This window comes from Carya illinoinensis, chromosome 11, assembly GCF_018687715.1.
Source record: "Carya illinoinensis cultivar Pawnee chromosome 11, C.illinoinensisPawnee_v1, whole genome shotgun sequence".
Classification (NCBI taxonomy): Eukaryota; Viridiplantae; Streptophyta; class Magnoliopsida; order Fagales; family Juglandaceae; genus Carya; species Carya illinoinensis.
This window is the reverse complement of record NC_056762.1, coordinates 38,137,813-38,156,363: the sequence shown is the minus strand read 5'-3', so window position 1 is coordinate 38,156,363 and position 18,551 is coordinate 38,137,813. Positions and strand designations below refer to the sequence as shown.

Genomic DNA, 18,551 nt, shown 5'->3' with positions numbered 1-18,551 from the left:
GAGCTTCATGTAGCTCTATAGTCTTAATCACGTTAATTACCCAATCAGAATTCAGGTGAATTTTATCTGGCTCAGTGGCCAAGCTGCTCTTTAACTTTGCCCATCTGGGCCCAAGGCATATTGGCTTTCTTATACATCACAGTATTCCAATATGCCATATTGGGCTTCAGCAAGGACTACCCACGCCACATGATTACTGTACAAAGAGGTGAGTTTCTGATTTACATAAACTTTCATTGGAACCATGTGCTTTCTCAACTGTTTTAAATAATAAATTCAAAAGTTAATAGGAAACATCAATGATAAAAATAAGATAAGAGTGTAATACAAATTATTTTTCTTTCATTTATGTCAATGATGTTTGGGTGAACCAGTTTATTGACAACACTTGCCATATCACTAGCATTGATTTTGCTCTTCCTTTTTATAGACTGAGATCATTGCATGTTTTTTATTATCTGATATCCACAAATGAAAAGAGGTGTGTGTAAACGTAATGATCATTTGAGGATGGCAATTGTTTTGATTGTAGCAGAATCGCATCAGCTTCTTTCCAAATCTGTCGTGTACTCAAAATTCATTAATATCTCGCATGCAATTCTCCAGCTCTGTTTTCGTGTGAGTGAAGATTTTACTAATCAAGAGCTTACTTTTTTGACATAAATTACTGGGATCTTCAACATAATAAACATTATCAGCACACAACATTTAAGGAAAATCACTACATTATATTAAGTAGAGTAATGGTATATACTATACTACCATCCCACTTGCATTCCACTATATATGATGTGACGTATTTATTACTATTTGATAATAAAGAAACATTCAATAAATGATTATTTAATGGTAGTAAATGTATCAAATCTTACTTAATGAGATGGTAATATAGTGTATAGAATTTTCCTATTAAGTGATTTCATATATTAATCTTAAGTACTGTATTAACATATGTGAGTGTGAATGACATAGTTTTTATTAAAAAAAAAAAAAAACAACATTAATTCATTCATAAAAATAGAATGGTTTGTCTAAGAACAACTTTTTTCTGGCAGTTGAAACATCCCTATTGGGACAGGTTTTCGCCAGATAGAATTGGTCAAAATGCAATACAAATACCTTTGAGCTGAAGCGTGCCCATTGCACAAAAAAGATATTCCAATAATACTGTCTCATTATATACCAAACAAGATGAAAGGCACATATGCACTATAATATTGTCCCATGTCAGAAACTCACATAGACAGATTCCAACTCATTGCTACATTACAAAATGCTTATGAGCAAAGATTCTGCAAAGTGGAAACTCACACAGGCAAAATAGAGTTGGTGAATAATAAAATGCACATAAAAGAGCAGGTGAACATTTCAACCCACCCACATTCACCAATTTCAGGAAGTTAGATTTATTTTATAATAATAATAATTTTATAATTTAATATATTAAATTAATTCATTATTATAATTTTAATTTTGCAAAATATATGCAATTAAAATATTTCACTAAAATAATATATTTCAATTGTCACGTCTCAGAGAATTTTCAATCCGAACATTCTCTTTTCAAATCATCATCAGTCTAAAGTCGTGTGGTTTTCTCTATTCATAACATTCTCTTAAATATGAAAATGAACATGAACACGAACACGAACACCTTCCTGATTATAATTAACACACAGTAAGTGGCAACTGCAAGATTATATTTTTAACACGCGCCCTTGATTATGGACTCAAGACTGAGAGAGGTGACATAGACGTGAATCAATGGCGCGTGTGAGCTGGTTGGCATTGCCCCCAGCTCAGAGACATGTTAAAGTGCTTTAAAGAGCAGAGTAATGCGGTCACTATTTGGGGACCAGAGACCAGAGCCTAACCATTTAATATGATGAGTCATTTATTACGGCTTTAGTAGCCAGCCGTATCTCAAACCCCACCCCTCACCCTCATACTCTTCCTTTCTTGCTGCGTTTGCCTGCTCAATCAATCGCTTTTGGGCGTTTTAAGTTTTAACTTGAAGAATGATTTAAGGCGCAGCTTATATAGTAACATGGATGAAATGATTTTAAATAGAATTATTGTATTTAAGGCTTTTATATCAATTATAAATTTATAATTATTGTAATATTCATTGTAGTGCCTATATCTCCCTCACTTCAAATTATTTTACTTGTTTTCTACCAATTTTTAAGTTTTCAACCAATTTTTAATTTTTACTTCTTATAGAATTTTCTTTATAAAAAAGACCTTACAATTTTTATATTTTTTTTTGTTTTCTTTCTCATTTTTAATCCCCAAGAGTGCATGTAATCTCGCTCTGAATGGATGAGCATTAGACAAAAGTGGTAATAGTAATTTTAATAATTTAAAGGTGTAATATGTGACGTAAATTGCAAAAAACTCTCGAGGATGTAAAGCTTAACTTCCGCTAAAAATATAAATAATTATGAACAAAAACAGTAAAGAAAACGACGAATGTCCTCTCAAAGTCGCAATCGAAACGGATAGAAAGAAAGTTGAATGCAAAAAAAAGCAAAGGCCTTGCTCGTCAAAGGGTACAGACAGACAAGCAGGCAAAAAGCCCCCTCTCTTCCTCTTCTTCTTTCTTTTTTTACTTGTCTGTTTGAGTGTCTTTGTGACCCATCCTTGTAGTAGTAATAGTGATGGTGGTCTGTGTGGTGGTGATTATGGTAGTGTTGGCGTGGTTGGTGAGAGAGAATAAATGCTGTGTTTCAGAGAACAAAGGCCCTACACGGTGTTTATGAGTTATGAGGGGGGGGAGGGGGAGAGAGAGAGAGCGCAGGACAGATTGGGTTTCATTGTTTGATGCTTATCATTGTTTAAAACAGAAAGTCTTCGGAAACAGAGAGTGAGAGAGAGATGGACATGCACGTGGTTCAGCTTCTGTTGGTGGCAACCGCTAAGTACAGGATTTTTAAATGCTGTTAGTATTAAATTTGTATCATCTGCTTCCTTTCCAGCCAAGACAGCAGTTACTATATTTCACCACTTCCATTGCATTCACTCGCATGCTTGCCTTCCATTCCTTCTCTTCTCTCATTGCAAGCTCCGTTTTTTTATTTTTTTTTTGTTTTTTTGTTTTTTTTCTCACTTGGATTCAGCCCCAAAAAAGCAGAAAGACCCAGATCTTTGTTATTCAGGCTTCACTGAGATTACCCAGAAGCAAAAGACCACATTACTCTAGGTACTTGCATTTTTTCAGTCTTTGCTGCAATTAACGTGTTCGATAGTTGGGTGTTTTTTTGGGGTTAAACTTCCGTCAGAAACATCATGTTATTTTGTCGTCATCGTGATGCTGTATTTCTCATACTCAAGCAATTGTTACATTCCAAGCACAGTAGCTAGAAAACCCAGATCTTAATCTCAACTGGATCTAACTACCATAATGCCAAATGGATAGACCCTTTTGATTGCCAGCTGAGTTTTGCGAGCATGAGAATACTCTATCAATTCCGTCTTTCTCATGCTCTTTTGTGCTTTCTCTCTTGCTTTCTCGGAATTGCTACGGTTTCAACAGTAACCGAGAAAGAGATTTTGCTTGAATTCAAGGGGAATGTCACCAATGATCCGTACAATAGCTTAAGTTCCTGGGTTTTGAGTGGGGACCCTTGCCAAGATTACCGTGGTGTGTTCTGTAACTCGGCCGGATTCGTAGAAAGGATTCTGTTGTGGAACACTAGTCTTGCTGGGGTATTATCTCCGGCTTTGTCGGGTTTGAAATCTTTGAGGATTTTGACATTGTTTGGGAATCGCTTTTCGGGCATTATTCCACAAGAATATGCTGACATTCAGACACTCTGGAAGATCAATTTGAGTTCCAATGCGTTATCTGGGTCAATACCGGGGTTTATTGGTGATTTACCAAGCATTCGATTTCTAGATTTGTCGAGGAATGATTTTGCTGGGGAGATACCGTCAGCTTTATTCAAGTACTGTAATAAAACAAGGTATGTTTCTCTGTCCCAAAACAATCTTTCAGGTTACATTCCTGCCTCAATTGTGAACTGCATGAACCTTGAAGGGTTTGATTTCTCTTTCAATAATCTTAGTGGCGGCGTTCCTTCCGATGTCTGTAGTACTATTCCAGTGTTAAAGTACATGATTTTAAGAAGCAATGTGTTATCGGGTAGTGTTGAAGACCAGATTGCGGCATGCCAGAACTTGAAAGTATTGGATCTTGGTAGCAATATGTTTTCTGGGTTGGCACCATTTGGCATTCTTGGATCAAAAAATATTTCTTTATTTAATATATCTCATAATGGGTTTTATGGGGAGATTCCCGACTTGACAACCTGCAGTGAGAGAATGGAGTTTCTGGATGCTTCAGCAAATAATTTGGATGGGCAAATTCCATTGAGCATTACAAACTGTAGAAGTCTCAAAGTTCTTGATTTGGCATATAACAGGCTGAATGGCAGTATCCCAGCGGAAATTGGAGGTATGAAAATGCTTTTGGTGATTAGATTGGGTAGCAATTTGATAGGCGGGACCATTCCAAAGGAGTTGGGAAGCATTGAGCTGCTTCAGGTTCTGGATTTGCACAATCTCAAGCTTGTTGGTGAAATTCCTGGTGATGTAAGCAATTGCAGGTTTCTTCTTGAGCTGTGAGTTCAATTGCCTTCTCAAGTTATTCTCCATTGTAATTAAACTGCTTTGACTAACTGATAAAAAAAATCCTAATATGTTTCTGCAGGGATGTTTCTAGCAATGCTTTAGAAGGAGAAATTCCTGATACCCTTTCCAACATGACTTACCTAGTAGTCCTTGACCTACATGGAAACCGGCTCAACGGGAACATCCCTCCAAGTATTGGAAGAATTTCAAACCTCCAATTTCTGGATCTGTCACAAAATTTACTTTCTGGCTCAATCCCCCCTTCTCTTGGAAATCTGACAATGTTAACTCATTTTAATGTCTCCTACAACCGCCTCTCAGGCACCATTCCTTCAGCTCTCCAGCATTTTGGTCCATCTGCATTTTTTAACAATCCCCTGCTCTGTGGCGCCCCCTTGGATACATCTTGCTCATCAAAAGGCAATGGCACAACTCCTGCACAGAGGAAAACAAAGGTCCTGAGTAACTCTGTCATTGTCGCAATTGTTGCTGCTGCACTGATCCTTACTGGGGTCTGTGTGGTATCCATCATGAGCATCAAGGTTCGCCGAAGGAAAGAAGTAGATGAAACAGTGGTTGTCGAGAGCACACCCCTAGGTTCAACAGAATCAAATGTAATAATTGGGAAGCTGGTTCTCTTCAGCAAGAGTTTGCCCTCTAAGTATGAAGATTGGGAGGCTGGCACCAAAGCTTTGCTTGACAAGGAGTGTCTGATTGGTGGTGGGTCAATTGGAACTGTCTACAGGACCAATTTTGAAGGTGGGATCTCAATTGCAGTGAAGAAGCTCGACACTCTGGGAAGGATCAGAAACCAAGATGAATTTGAGCAAGAAATTGGGCAGCTAGGAAACCTTCGACACCCAAATCTGGTTGCTTTCCAGGGTTACTACTGGTCCTCAACAATGCAGTTGATTCTATCTGAATTTGTCCAAAACGGGAATTTGTATGATAATCTTCATGGGCTTAATTATGCGGGCACCAGTACTGGTGGCAGCAGTACCGTATTATTTTGGTCTAGAAGGTTTCATATCGCTCTTGGAACAGCAAGAGCCCTAGCTTACCTTCACCATGACTGTAGACCTCAAGTTCTTCATCTCAACATCAAATCGACTAACATACTCTTAGACGAGAATTATGAGGCTAAGCTGTCAGATTATGGGTTGGGAAAATTGCTTCCCATTTTGGATAACTACGGTTTAACTAAATTCCATAATGCAGTTGGATATGTTGCGCCAGAGTTGGCTCAAAGTTTGAGAGTGAGTGAGAAATGTGATGTTTATAGCTTTGGAGTTATTCTTTTGGAGCTGGTTACAGGCAGGAAACCAGTCGAGAGTCCAAGAGCAAATGAGGTGGTGGTTCTGTGTGAATATGTTAGGGCATTGTTGGAGAGTGGCTCCGCTTCAGATTGTTTTGATAGAAGTTTGCGTGGTTTTGCAGAGAATGAGCTTATTCAGGTTATGAAGTTGGGGCTCATTTGCACATCCGAGGTTCCTTCACGGAGACCAAGCATGGCAGAGGTTGTCCAAGTTCTTGAATCTATCAGAAATGGATTGGGTCAATATGATTAGTGTACATTAAATGGTTTATTGGACAACCTACAAGTTCAATATGATTAGTGTAATCTAGCTGCCAACGAAGGAGTTGCTCATTTAACAAATCTAAGAACTAGAAAATTCATTCTTTTGTATTTGTTTCTGAGTTATCATCATTAATTGTTCATGACATTTATCAATTTTATTTTATTTTATTTATTTATTTTTGCAATAAAATCATTCGATTATTGTTTCTCATTCGTTGATCGATATTAACAAACTAAGAAATTCTAGTTCATAATTTTTCTCTTCAGCGCTGGTACACACTGGAATCTCAGAACAAGATTGCCACGGGTACGTCTCCACGGAAGTTTTTAGAGTTTTTCTGATTAAAGTATCTCTAAACTCTATATGGGAATCTATCTGATACGATTAAAATAATAAAAAGGCATAACTTTTAACGGATAGCTGTTGAAAAATTCTTCGAGAATGCACTCTGCAACAGCAAATTTTTCCTAAGTTTGTCTTATATCAACCACTGCTGTATTCTTTTCAAATAGGCCGGTTAACATCAGCAAATAATCAAATATTTTCTAGCTGTCTGCACATCTTCAGACGTGGAAGGTGTAAAAGTGCTTTCAAAACGCTAAAAATGGCAAATATGTTGGCATGGTCTTTAACCTTTTCTTTTCTGCCTTGCCAATACATAGAGTCCAGACGTTTTCTAATGAACCTGATTTATTGACAATTAAAAGGTGGCTTATTACAGAACCAGATTCATAGTGGCTTTATAAACAGAGTTACTAGCACATTAAGCAGCAATAACATTTCACAAGTCACTATAAACCTGAGGAAACCTAATGCAAGCAATTATTGAACTTCCTCATAGGATCCAGAGTTGGGGCTTGTTCAGCCCCTAACAGGAAATCCAACCGTATAGAATGAAGCAAAAGCATTTCAACTAGGGTATTTACAGGTTTTGGAAATTTTCCGAATTCGTTCCATAACAACAGGAATATCTTTTTCGGTCAATGTAGTGAAACAGAACCGAAACCATCCAGGTTCAATACAGTGACAAGAAGATCCAGGAGTTACATTTACCTTAGCTACATTCAATAATTTATCCCAGAGCTCCAGCTCGCCTTTCTCACTGTAGGAGCGGATTAACGCACGCATGTCAGCCCAACAGTAGAAACCCCCGTTGCTCTTTATGCACTCTATTCCCAATTGCTTCAACCCTGCCACAAACTTTACATACATTCCTCGGAGCCTCCCTCTGTTGATATCAATGAACTGTTGAATGAATTTTGCATCTGAAAGCATTGAGACGAGTAAGCGCTGGGATGGAGCCGAAATGGAAGAGAACCTAGTCAACTTTTTAGCAGCAGCCAGAACATTCTCATTGAAGGAGTAGATAACGCCCACCCTAAAACCCGGAAGAGAGAGGTCTTTTGATAGACCATACACGATATGAACCCTGTTCCGGTCAAAATCTTCCAAATCAATTATTTCTGCCATGCTCACAAACTCTTCATTTCCATGCGTGGATCCAGCAAATATTTCATTGGAGACAATATGTATGTTCTTCTCTCTGGCAAAGTCCAGAAGGCCATACAGTGTCTCCCGATTAAGCAGATTTCCCACAGGATTTGAGGGGTTTGATATGATAATCCCACGAACTTTTGTACCACGTTTCTTCGCCTGGTTGAATGCTCTATCAAGAGCCGTTATACTTAAGCTGAAGTTGTCACCACTGCGGCAGGGAACGGGTATTATCTCCACGCCAATTCGCCATTTTACATCCCTGTCAAAACTGCATATTGTGTTCAAATGTTCAGTATTCTCACTAGATACCTAAAGAGAAATTTTAAACACAAAAAAATAATTACCAAGGGTAATATGGTGTGGGAACAAGAAACGCATTTCCAGTGTCTGCTAGGCAGAAGCTAAGCATCTCAATCGCAGGGGTGGCACCAGCCGTTAGAACTATTTGTGAGGGGTTGAAGGAAACTGCCTTTTCCATGACTTGAGACATGAATTCTGCCACTGCCTAAAGGACTAGATAATTTTTAGAAGACAGAGAGTAATTGCAAACAAAGACATAAAGGTGGATTGAAAAACATATATGCAACTCCACATTCACTTTGTTAATTGCATATCACATATTATTAAAATTAATAGACCTGCTGGACAACCTAGTCCAGGGAACTGCATTCTTAGGGAACCTGCAATTGATATAGACTTACATGTACTTTCATCCTGTGCAATTATCATTATGTCTATAGTCACATTAGATTATGAGTTTTTGTTCGTTTTCGTATAATGAACTCTTTATTTTCTTTTACTTCTGTGGAAAGTCCTCACTAACAATCATCCTTTTCATCTTCAATTGAACAAACATCTCTTTTCTTTTTACTTCTGTGGAAAGTCCTAACTAACAATCATCTTTTTCATCATCAATTAAACAAACATCCTTACAGATAGTTTGCTAGAAGGAAGAGGGAGAGAAAGGAAAAGACAATAAGAAAACAGAAGGTAAAGCCTTTTCAATAGTTTGGCTTAAGGGAAGGACATGCTCCAAGGACGAATTGATTCCTTTCAGAACTAGATGGAAAATAACACAGTCAATGGAAGGAAGAGAAGGTTGGGCCGTTTTATTTCTATTTTTCCACTTGATATGTAATGTAGGCATATGCTGGTAAACTAAATGTATGCAGATCCCTCTTCTGCCTCTTCTTGTGGCAGCTTTCCTTCCCTTATCTCTTAATTTATGGAACCAATGGTTGATCCTCATGGATTTTGGAAAGATTTCAAATATTTACTATTAGTTTAAGGTATCTAATTATTTGATAAAACAGTCTGTATTAGGTTACTTAAGATGAGATATTTCGAGAAACTTGTTGCAAAGTTGGTAATCTTTCATGTGCAATCGGCTTACCCTCTTATGTGTGTTTTATTCATGAATTAAAACAATCATTTGTAGGCCCCCCCCCCCCCCCCCCCCCAAAAAAAAAAAAAAAAAAATTTCCCTCCCCAAAAAAAATCTCAGGGCATATTGTCTCTGTTGGTCCAATAGTTATGGACTCGACAACCTTAATGGCCTTTATGGCTTAAAATATGTATCTAATTTTATTACATTTGATACCCTTTTTTTTTGTTCTAAGCAGGCAAATTATCATTCAGATAAAGGAAAACAAGATACATTGGTGTTCCCCAACAAACACCCTATTACAATAAGCACAGTGCAAGAGTGGAGGAAATAAAAGGAAAAAAAAATGGGTCTTAGGACCAAATACTTGGTCCCCAAGCATGCCCTACAAAAAGAGCAACATCTTTTAAGACAGTTTTTCACAGCTTGCATAGCTATGCAAGCTGTGGAGCCACCGCTGGAGGAGGTGGAAGCTGATAGTGCATTGCGCTTTGTTGTCTTTAGATGTTTCTTGGATAAACATGTATTCCCTTCCTCAAGACCATCAATTAGGGAAAGTAGAAACATAGTAGAAAGAACGGCATCGGAAGGACGAGATCATCTTTCTTCACGCGCACCTGTGGTGGTGCATGGTCTCACACGCCAGTGATTGTGAAATGAGGTGGGAAATCTACTGGTGTGGCGTGTGTAGCCGATGGACTCATTAGGTCACGGCGGTGAGTGAAGACCACATGTGGAACAAGCCGCGTGTGAGGGTCAAGTGCCGAGATTTTTGCAGCAGTTCCACTTCGTCCCGATAGATCGGCGACGGTAGAGTTGCGTGGTGGGGCGTGTGTCAATTGGTGGTCTCCAGAGTTTGATAGATCTGACCAAAACCGAACCGGTAGAGAGGAGAGGAAAAAAACACTAACATAAAAGCATATACACAAGCGGTATTGGAACAGGAGCATAGAGAAGGGTGAGAGCCACGGCTCCACCCTCTACGGCGGAAACACTTTTTCCTAGATAGAAGGAGGAGCTTCTTCATACCTGGAGCTAGCTACCTGACCTGACCTATTCGTTGATACTACGTTTGGATACTTGTGATGATAGCCTCCATTCATAGAATCAATGGAAATAAGTGATTCATCTAGATCTTCTGTAAACACGTGTACCGAATATTGATAAACAAAAATATCACAGGATTACATCCATTAATTACTCCCAACACCACCTAACCAACAGAATATTGAGGACTACGTTAAAAATCACAAGGTTGGAGAGAATTGCATGAATTACCACTTTCAGCTCCATCAAACCGTCAAAGGGCTGGTAACTTGCAATCCCATCAATATTCAACTCCTCTCCACTTCTCCCTCCACCTAGCATCGCTTCCCTCGCATTCTCCGCCAGCCAATCTCGAACCAAGTCCAACGATAACTACAACCACCATAGAAAACCCACTAATCCAATACTCAAATAAATCATACAAAGCAACCCATCGATGAAAGGCGAAGAAGAATAAGAAAAAGGAACAAGGAATCAACCCGAACCCACTTTGTTTTCTGCCAGGCCAAGCTGAATAACCCCATCCGGATTACCCGCCTCGTGATATGGATCCTCCGAGACCTTCCTCAACCCGATATCGTACAGCGAGTCTCCACCCTTCAAAACCAAGTTAACCCGAGACGACAGATAAGCAGGTCCGCCCGGGCTCCTCGGTGAGAGATGGATCCGAGAAAAGGACCTTGAGAGCACAGAAACCTCCGGCAACTGCCCCTCCGAGCTTGACGGCGGATAAGAGGCCGCCGCATCCTGAGGCGGAGGCGGGGGTGTGCTTGGGGCAGAACGATGCCGTTTCAGATAGAGTTGAAGAAAGTAAAAGAGCGCGCACGGTATAACCGAGCCCAGAAAAAGGCCTCCCCTGCCTTGAACAACGCCTTGCAGAGGCACTATAATTCGCATGACGGTTCCTCCTCCTCCGCCACGACTGGAGGTGGTAGTGGGCTTGGTGTCTTGTTCGGAGGTCCCAGTATGGGCGAATCGGGTCCGGGTCATTATGGAGAAGACATGGAGAATTTGCGGGAATCCGAATCAAGAGACTCCGATAGGGGATAGCTAGTAATCGGGCTCAAACATCAAACTTGTGGTAGATATTGGGAACGTACGAAGAAAGGGAGTGGATGCCTGGATGTGCTTTGTGTTTGTAATTTTGTGTAGGAGAGGGAAAGATTGCGAGCGATGATATTTTCAATTTTTTCGTTTGGTATTTTATATTTTCCCTGTTTCAGGCCGAAAATGGATCTTGTCGTTGGGATTTTTTCGGTGACTGCCGGGTTTTACTCTTTTACCCTTCACTGTATATTCACATATGTTTTATCGGAAAGAATCTATTCATATATTTTTTTATTATTATTATTTTATAATGTAATTTTATAATTAAAATATAATAAATATTTTTTATTATTTAATATAATATCATAAAATAGTTAAAAATATAATAAAAATTAAGATAATGAGTGCCAATCACTTTAACTTGAGAGTTTGGACCCAATAAATAAGTTGGATTGAAAAATAATCTCATCTCATCTTATCTCATTTTATCATTATAATTTTTTTAAAATTTTACATAAAATATAATAAACATTTCAAAATTTTCAAATTTCAATTTAATTTTTTTAAATCTTTAAATAATAATAATATTTTATTTAACTTTTATCTTTTATCTAAAATTATCTTATCTCATCTCTGAATCCAAACAAAATATTTTTTACTTTACGTACAAGAGTCCTAACAATCAATACAAATGGATTATTTATAGAATGTTTTGTATTTTTTCCTCTTATAATATCTTATAGAAGATAATAAATCCAAAATCTTAGTTACACAAATAAGGCCTAAACAGCCACCCGTAAGAGATTTGTTGTGAGTAACCTAAAAGAAATGTTCTTGAGCTAGTCTCATTTGTTTTGGACTTGTATCTAAAGAGAAATACTCTAATAATAAAGAACTACTTAAAAATAATATCACAAATTAACATAATTTTATATGATTTGTTATATTATAAAATTATTTGTATTATAAAATAAATTATATAAAATTACGTCAATTTATAAAATTATTTGTATATAATTACTTTATAAATATAGCACTTCTTATAAAAAAATAAGATAATTATTAAACTAATATAAAAAAATAATACTGTTAAACCATCTAAAATTTATCACTCGTAATAATCATAGATATTTGGGTATTATGGTACTTTTAGGGTGAGTAATCTAATCTCTTATGATTCTTCTACAGCCACCGCTTAGGCTGTGGTTAGACTTAGAAAAAAGTTTTATTTATTTATTTATTATATTATTATTTAATATTTTTAAATATTTAAATAAAATTATAATAATATTAAATAAAATTTTCTTAATCATTAAAAATAAAAAATAAAAAAATAAAACACTGGGAGCGGCAGTGTATAAATGCTTTGTCCCTATTTATTTTCGAAGAAAAAATATAGTTGTAAGTATAATTGTGCGTTAATCTGTGCATTAATATGATGTGATTGGTCAAAAAGTAAATTTTATTAAAAATAATATTGATTTAAAATTTAAATATAAATAAATCAATATTAGTACATAAATTAATATGTGACTATATTTACACGTAGCAAAACTCATTTTCGAATCCGTTATGTATAAATGCAGAAATTTTATTACTTTTTATCTTCGAGTCAATCATACTGGGAATCCCAAGGAATCTCAATTCTGAAACACCAGAAGAATCTCCCCATAATTGATCCCACGAAAGTCCTCGCCCAAGCACGTGATGACAAGATTTCAGTTTTGTCCCCTTGTGAAGTGCACCACAACCAACTGGACAGCTCACGCAAGCCACATACAGTCCATTAGTTCTGTTCAGTTACGCAATCTAAATAAAATAATGAAATAAAATATTTTAAATAATAATAAATAAAATATTATTATAATATAATTTTTTATTATTAATTTTATATTAAAATTTTAAAAAATTAAATTATTTATTATATTTTATATAATAATTATATAAAATGAAATAAAATTATTTAATTTTGATTAAACAATTCAGACGAAGACAACCATGCCAAGCCTTTTGTCCCTACAATACTTACGTTTTGTTTAGTTGATTTCATTTAATATAATTATTATAAATTATTAAATAAAATATAAAAAATAATTTAATATTTTAAATTTTAAAATAAAAATTATATTATAATAATATTTTATTTAATTTTTAACTTTCATCTCCTCTCAACTTATTATCTAAATATTTACTTAAATTATATCTTTGAGCTTAAGCCATTATCCCCTGCCAAGAAAGAAAAAAAATCTCCGCCTCATGTTATGAACTTACGGCTTTGTCACCCATTAAACATTAGGATTTGAGTAGATATTATATATTAGCCAATCATTCATGTCCCAAAGAATCTTTGGACCACAATAAATTATGTACAACGGGGCTACAAATATTTAGCTTGCGTATACTTGTAGGGAATGACCACTTGTAAATTAAATAACCAGCCCCTTTATTTGATTTTCAATGATTTTTCATATACATCTTTCTATATGTATATATTATATTTTGTTAAAAAGTGATGAACGAAAATTCATATTGGTGTTTTTGTAAAAATGGTGACAATTCCATTAAGAGTGTTTGTCCTATATGTTGATGATGGACAAAGAAATTGCATGTGCTATAAGAGTGTAAATCCAAATAGTACACTGTTTGGTGTGGGATCACACTCCTTACATTTACAATTTTGTTATCAAAGAGAAGCACGAGCAATATTCACATACAGAGAGAGAGAGAGAGTTGGAATCGGAAAGAATTCGGACACAGATGTGGAAGGCTTGGTGCCAAATTGGTGTAAACGGTAAACTAGTGGCCATGAATTGGAAGGGATATTTTCTCCCAAGGGCCCAACTTCCACTTGAGGACCCTCATGGCACGAGGTCTAAGTGAGCCCAGCCTAGCCCAATTTCTTATGAGGGAGAATTGGGCCACGGCACGCACAGGTGGGGCCCTAGCCCAAATTGTGTTTGAAGAAGGGCTACCACGTTAAATGTGTTGGCATGGTATGCGAGCGAGAATCCCAACTGAAGATCTCTTGAGTTGCCCCGTTAAATGCAATTGTCTAGCAGACCATGGGAACGAGACCTAAGGAGGGGAAATGTATACTCCTCGTATGTTTTTCAAAATTTTTTAAAATTTCAATATATTTAAAAATGTATTTTTTCAATTTTCTTATAGTTTCGAAATTTTGTATAATTTCTATATATTATTTATTTTCAAAGACGTGGTCTCACTAAAATTAAATTAGAATTAAGTTTAGGAAAAATAATATAGTTATTAGTATAGATTTCTAATTTTTTTTTTTGTTATACAATATTAGACTTCTTAATATGAAATTTAAATTTAAAATATAAGAAAAATCATTTAAGGTTGATAATTTACATGAAAAATAGTTGAGAGATTTTATCCTCTAAATTTCATTGAGAAAAAAAAATATTTAAAGTCTCCATTATAACATCATATGCTTAATGTGACATGAAAATATCTAAATTTTGCATGAAACTTGATAAATTAACTTACAAACTAAAATTAAATATGAAAATTTAAAAGAGCACTTGATAGTTTTTATAAAAATAAATAAATTCTAAATATTTTATTATAATAATAATAATGTATTAATATTATTTCATAAAATATTATCGTCAGAATTTAAAACATATATTCAGTTATGCTTTTTAAAATTTTATTTTTATGTATATGTTGTAAATTATTGAGATCTAATTTTATATATAGTTATATTTTATAATTTTATAATTTCTTTTTATTTTATATAAACATGTCACGTGATAGAAAAGTTAGCCCCACTCATAAATGTTCTTAGTTCCGCCACTGCCTTACGCTATTCTTTAGAGGATACTGAGTTTAACATCGGAGGTGACATGGCCATCCACTTCCTCCCTTTCTTCCACTTTTGCAAGTACATGAGAACTGTCATCGTCTGGTAGCTACAAAACATGCATCAACATGGATGGGCAGCTGGCTACGAACGATGGCTAAGAAAGAAAGCTCTGTTTTCAAGTGGCATCCATATATGATGTACAAATAAAGATGGTTCAGAAATATCAGTACATATTTTTATTTCTTTTTATAGACAACCATATTATTTAATTAGGACACACAATGAAAAGGTAGAAAAATATCAGCTTGAAACAAGCTAAAGAGCTACGAGTTCTGGGGCTGTCTAGAGTTCATGGAAATGGTCTGATTTCCTATCCGTTAAAGTCGTCGTTTTCACGTAGGAGTGTTTCAATATGGAAGTGCCTTTTGGATCCAAAGATATCAAATCTCCTTGGCATCTAAATGCGATTGATGCGTCAGTCCATTCATTGAATCTCTAGTTATGTGCTTTGTAAAGGAGACTTTGCTAATTTTGTTTGAAAGGAAGGTCCTTATCTGGTTTCAAAAGGCCCATGATAGCAAAGGTAGAAATGGGGATGGAATTCAAACAATTAGAAGCGAACGTGGATGTTTGATGGCAGCCTTTTGGGCATACTTTGGTGGTGGCACTAACATTGGTGGGGTTTTAGGGCAGTATTGGAGGGCAGCTTGCTCTTATGTGTGAAGCTGATTTTGAGGGAGTGGAGATGAATCATATTTATTGAAGGTGGCGAATTGGTTTAAAAATGTTCTTGGTGTACCATAGTCAGTGAGTTTTTGAGGGGTTATTGGGATTAAATTTGTTTGCCATGTTGATATGTCAAAGTAGTTATCTCATGTGCATTTTAGAGACTATCCACGTAGCATGGTATTGGTTAAAGACAGAACGAGAAATATAAATTAGGATGCTATCCACATATACGGGAGCGGAATCAACTCTTCCTAGCACATTGCCCCCGCATATGTGGTGGATAGTGTTTCCGCCCCCATCCACTCAGTCCAATTAGAGTGGGTCCAATAGTAACGATAGCCAATTGGGCCTAAAAATGATTTATGGGTCCAACCAAAAAACTATAATTTTTTTCTGTTCTTTTAGCTTAATATGACACTGTTATTAATATCTTACAGTGGTGGGTTTAATGGTGCAGAAGAACGCCTTCAAGATTCGAAAAATATAATTATGAAATACCCAGATCAAGTTCCTGTAAGTTTTAACGATATTCTATGGCTTTGGTTTTGAGTCATCTTTCCTCTACTTTCTGCTCTAATCGTTCTTCTAAGTATAATTATCTAAATATTGCAATTTATAATTAGAAATTGATAACTTGCGGTTGACCAATTTTTTTGAATGGGTAAAATATATCTGTTAACAAATTTGCAGTGGTCATTATTCGTTTTTGCTTTGATCTTGTGATCTTTATTTTTGGTTTATTTAAGTCTCGCAGTATCTTAATTTTATTAATGGGTTCCAGTTTTTTGTTCTCATTCATCTGATGTGGTAGTAGAAACATGGCTCGACACTGTGAGATTTTAGGCGAAAAATGTCTTGTATTTGATGGAACGCTGAATATATTAATTTTTTATAGAAACCTAGACGTTAAAAATTTCGACCACCAATATTCTGTTCCTGTAAATTCGAAAAGCCAATGGGCAGAAAGTTGCTTATGGCTTATGGCTTTCGACCATTGAAGTTTGAGGTCAATAGTAATAAAAAAAAAAAAAAAATCGATTTTTTGAAAACAGATTTTTTTAAGCTTTTTTTTTTAAAAATTATTTTTATAAACAGATTTTTTTTAATTTTTTTTTTAACAATTTACATTTCATTAAAACTAAAAAATTAGACCGGAACCGATAAAACCAGACGTACCAATTTAAGGGAATAATCAATGCATAATCGATTTTTAAAATTACAAAATCGATATATATTGATTTGGTTTTAAATTTTATTCAAAGCTAGATCGGACAAGATCAATTACATTACACCTCTACCTATCATATTACAATATATCATGTCATTAAAAACATTTGTGATTAATTTTAAGAACATTACATCTTCTGATATAATGATTTAATAATGGGTCAAAAAATTGCTTGGGAGGAGGGTGTATACAAGAAAGGTGTGTCTTATTATATTAATAAAAATTTTATGTGTAGTCACTTTAATATATTTTTTTATATATTCCACTAATATGGTTGGTTGTGTCACTTTTTTTAATATAAAATAACTATTTTGACTAATCATATCAATAAAAAATATAAAAAATACATAAAAATAACTATATGTAACAGAACTCATTAAAATAATAGTCATCATAAAACTGGCCTAAACCCATCAGAGACTAAGAAATTATCAACTTCTTGCCCCACAGCCAATGGCATTTGTATTAACTTGCAAAACAGTTCTTCCTGACTGTTCTTTCTTTAATCCCAATGGACATCCACTTCTCACTCCCAAGGAACCTGAGTTTCAATGCATGGTATTGGTGTTTGCGTTCCCTTTCATGTTTATTAACTGAATCTTGTCCCTTCTTCCCTTTAATAACAATCAAACATGGCACTAATTTGTTGAGCGGAAATAAAACTGTTACATTTATGAAGAAATTTTATAAAAAATAAATTTATAAATTGATATAATTTCAAGTGATATATTAAATTTATTTTATAATAAAAATAATAATTAGACTAAATTATTGATTTTATGAAATAATCTTAACCTAGAAAACATAATGTAATCATTACCGAGAATAAACATGTTAAGCCGGATGACTCAAATACTTTATCAACCAATGTTTTGAATACTGTACTGGATGGTATACCGGTCAATGCACTGAAACAAAATATTTCGATATCAATACTGTTTCGAGATAGTCGATATATGAATAAATTATATATATAAATATATATTAATTATATTCTAAAATAATAGTTTATATATAAATAAATTATACATAAATACATATATATAAATTATAAATAGTCTAGTATAAATTATTGATTAAAAAATGAGCTTGTAGTTTGAAAAAATGGAAGAAAAAAAAGAAAAGTAAAGGTCGAAATATCGGCCGGTACGGCTGGTATTTGAACCGGTACGGCTGGTATTTGAACCGGTACAAAACAAATGAAATTTCTGTACCAGACCAATATCGATAGGGCATATTCCAAGCGTATCAATCGGTACGATACGAAATTTGAAACAATGCTATCGACTGAGGATTCTCACTCACTAGCAGCTAGCTTTGGCTTTGACAAGTAACAAGCACCTACTCCTATCAAAATAAAAAGAGAGATGCTGGGTACATTCCTTATGAGGAGGCTCCGTGTACTCCATCCTTTGTCTTTTAGTCCATATAAGCATATGTCAAATAATCAAAATGTCATTCTTTGGATTTGCCCATAAATCATATACGGGAAGGAGGGAGCTATTCAATTTTGTCTTTGCTGCTCATCACCTAACCTACGTGAATCTCTTGTGCCTTGTGCAGTTCGAAATCCAGTGT

General features: G+C 35.2%; 2 protein-coding genes across 5 annotated transcripts; one reads left to right on the top strand and one right to left on the bottom strand.

The window, feature by feature from the left end:
* Positions 1-2,524: 2,524 nt before the first annotated feature.
* On the top strand, positions 2,525-6,420 carry LOC122282852 (probable LRR receptor-like serine/threonine-protein kinase At1g12460). Of its 3 annotated transcripts, XM_043094904.1 has the most exons (3): positions 2,527-2,941; positions 3,120-4,622; positions 4,712-6,420. In XM_043094904.1, the coding sequence occupies exons 2-3, from the start codon at positions 3,451-3,453 to the stop codon at positions 6,198-6,200; spliced, it is 2,661 nt and encodes an 886-aa protein (XP_042950838.1). In that variant the 5' UTR covers positions 2,527-2,941; positions 3,120-3,450; the 3' UTR covers positions 6,201-6,420. The 3 variants fall into 3 exon arrangements, with proteins under 3 accessions (XP_042950839.1, XP_042950838.1, XP_042950837.1); XM_043094905.1 differs by having other exon boundaries at positions 2,525-4,607; XM_043094903.1 differs by having other exon boundaries at positions 2,527-4,622.
* Positions 6,421-6,947: 527 nt separating this feature from the next.
* On the bottom strand, positions 6,948-11,341 carry LOC122282853 (probable aminotransferase ACS10). 2 transcript variants are annotated; one of them, XM_043094906.1, is made up of 4 exons: positions 10,630-11,341; positions 10,372-10,512; positions 8,054-8,214; positions 6,948-7,977 (listed from the first exon to the last, which is right to left on the bottom strand). In XM_043094906.1, exons 1-4 carry the CDS (start codon positions 11,128-11,130, stop codon positions 7,122-7,124), a joined length of 1,659 nt encoding a protein of 552 aa, XP_042950840.1. In that variant the 5' UTR covers positions 11,131-11,341; the 3' UTR covers positions 6,948-7,121. The 2 variants fall into 2 exon arrangements, with proteins under 2 accessions (XP_042950840.1, XP_042950841.1); XM_043094907.1 differs by having other exon boundaries at positions 10,620-10,813.
* Between the last annotated feature and the right edge of the window lie 7,210 nt (positions 11,342-18,551).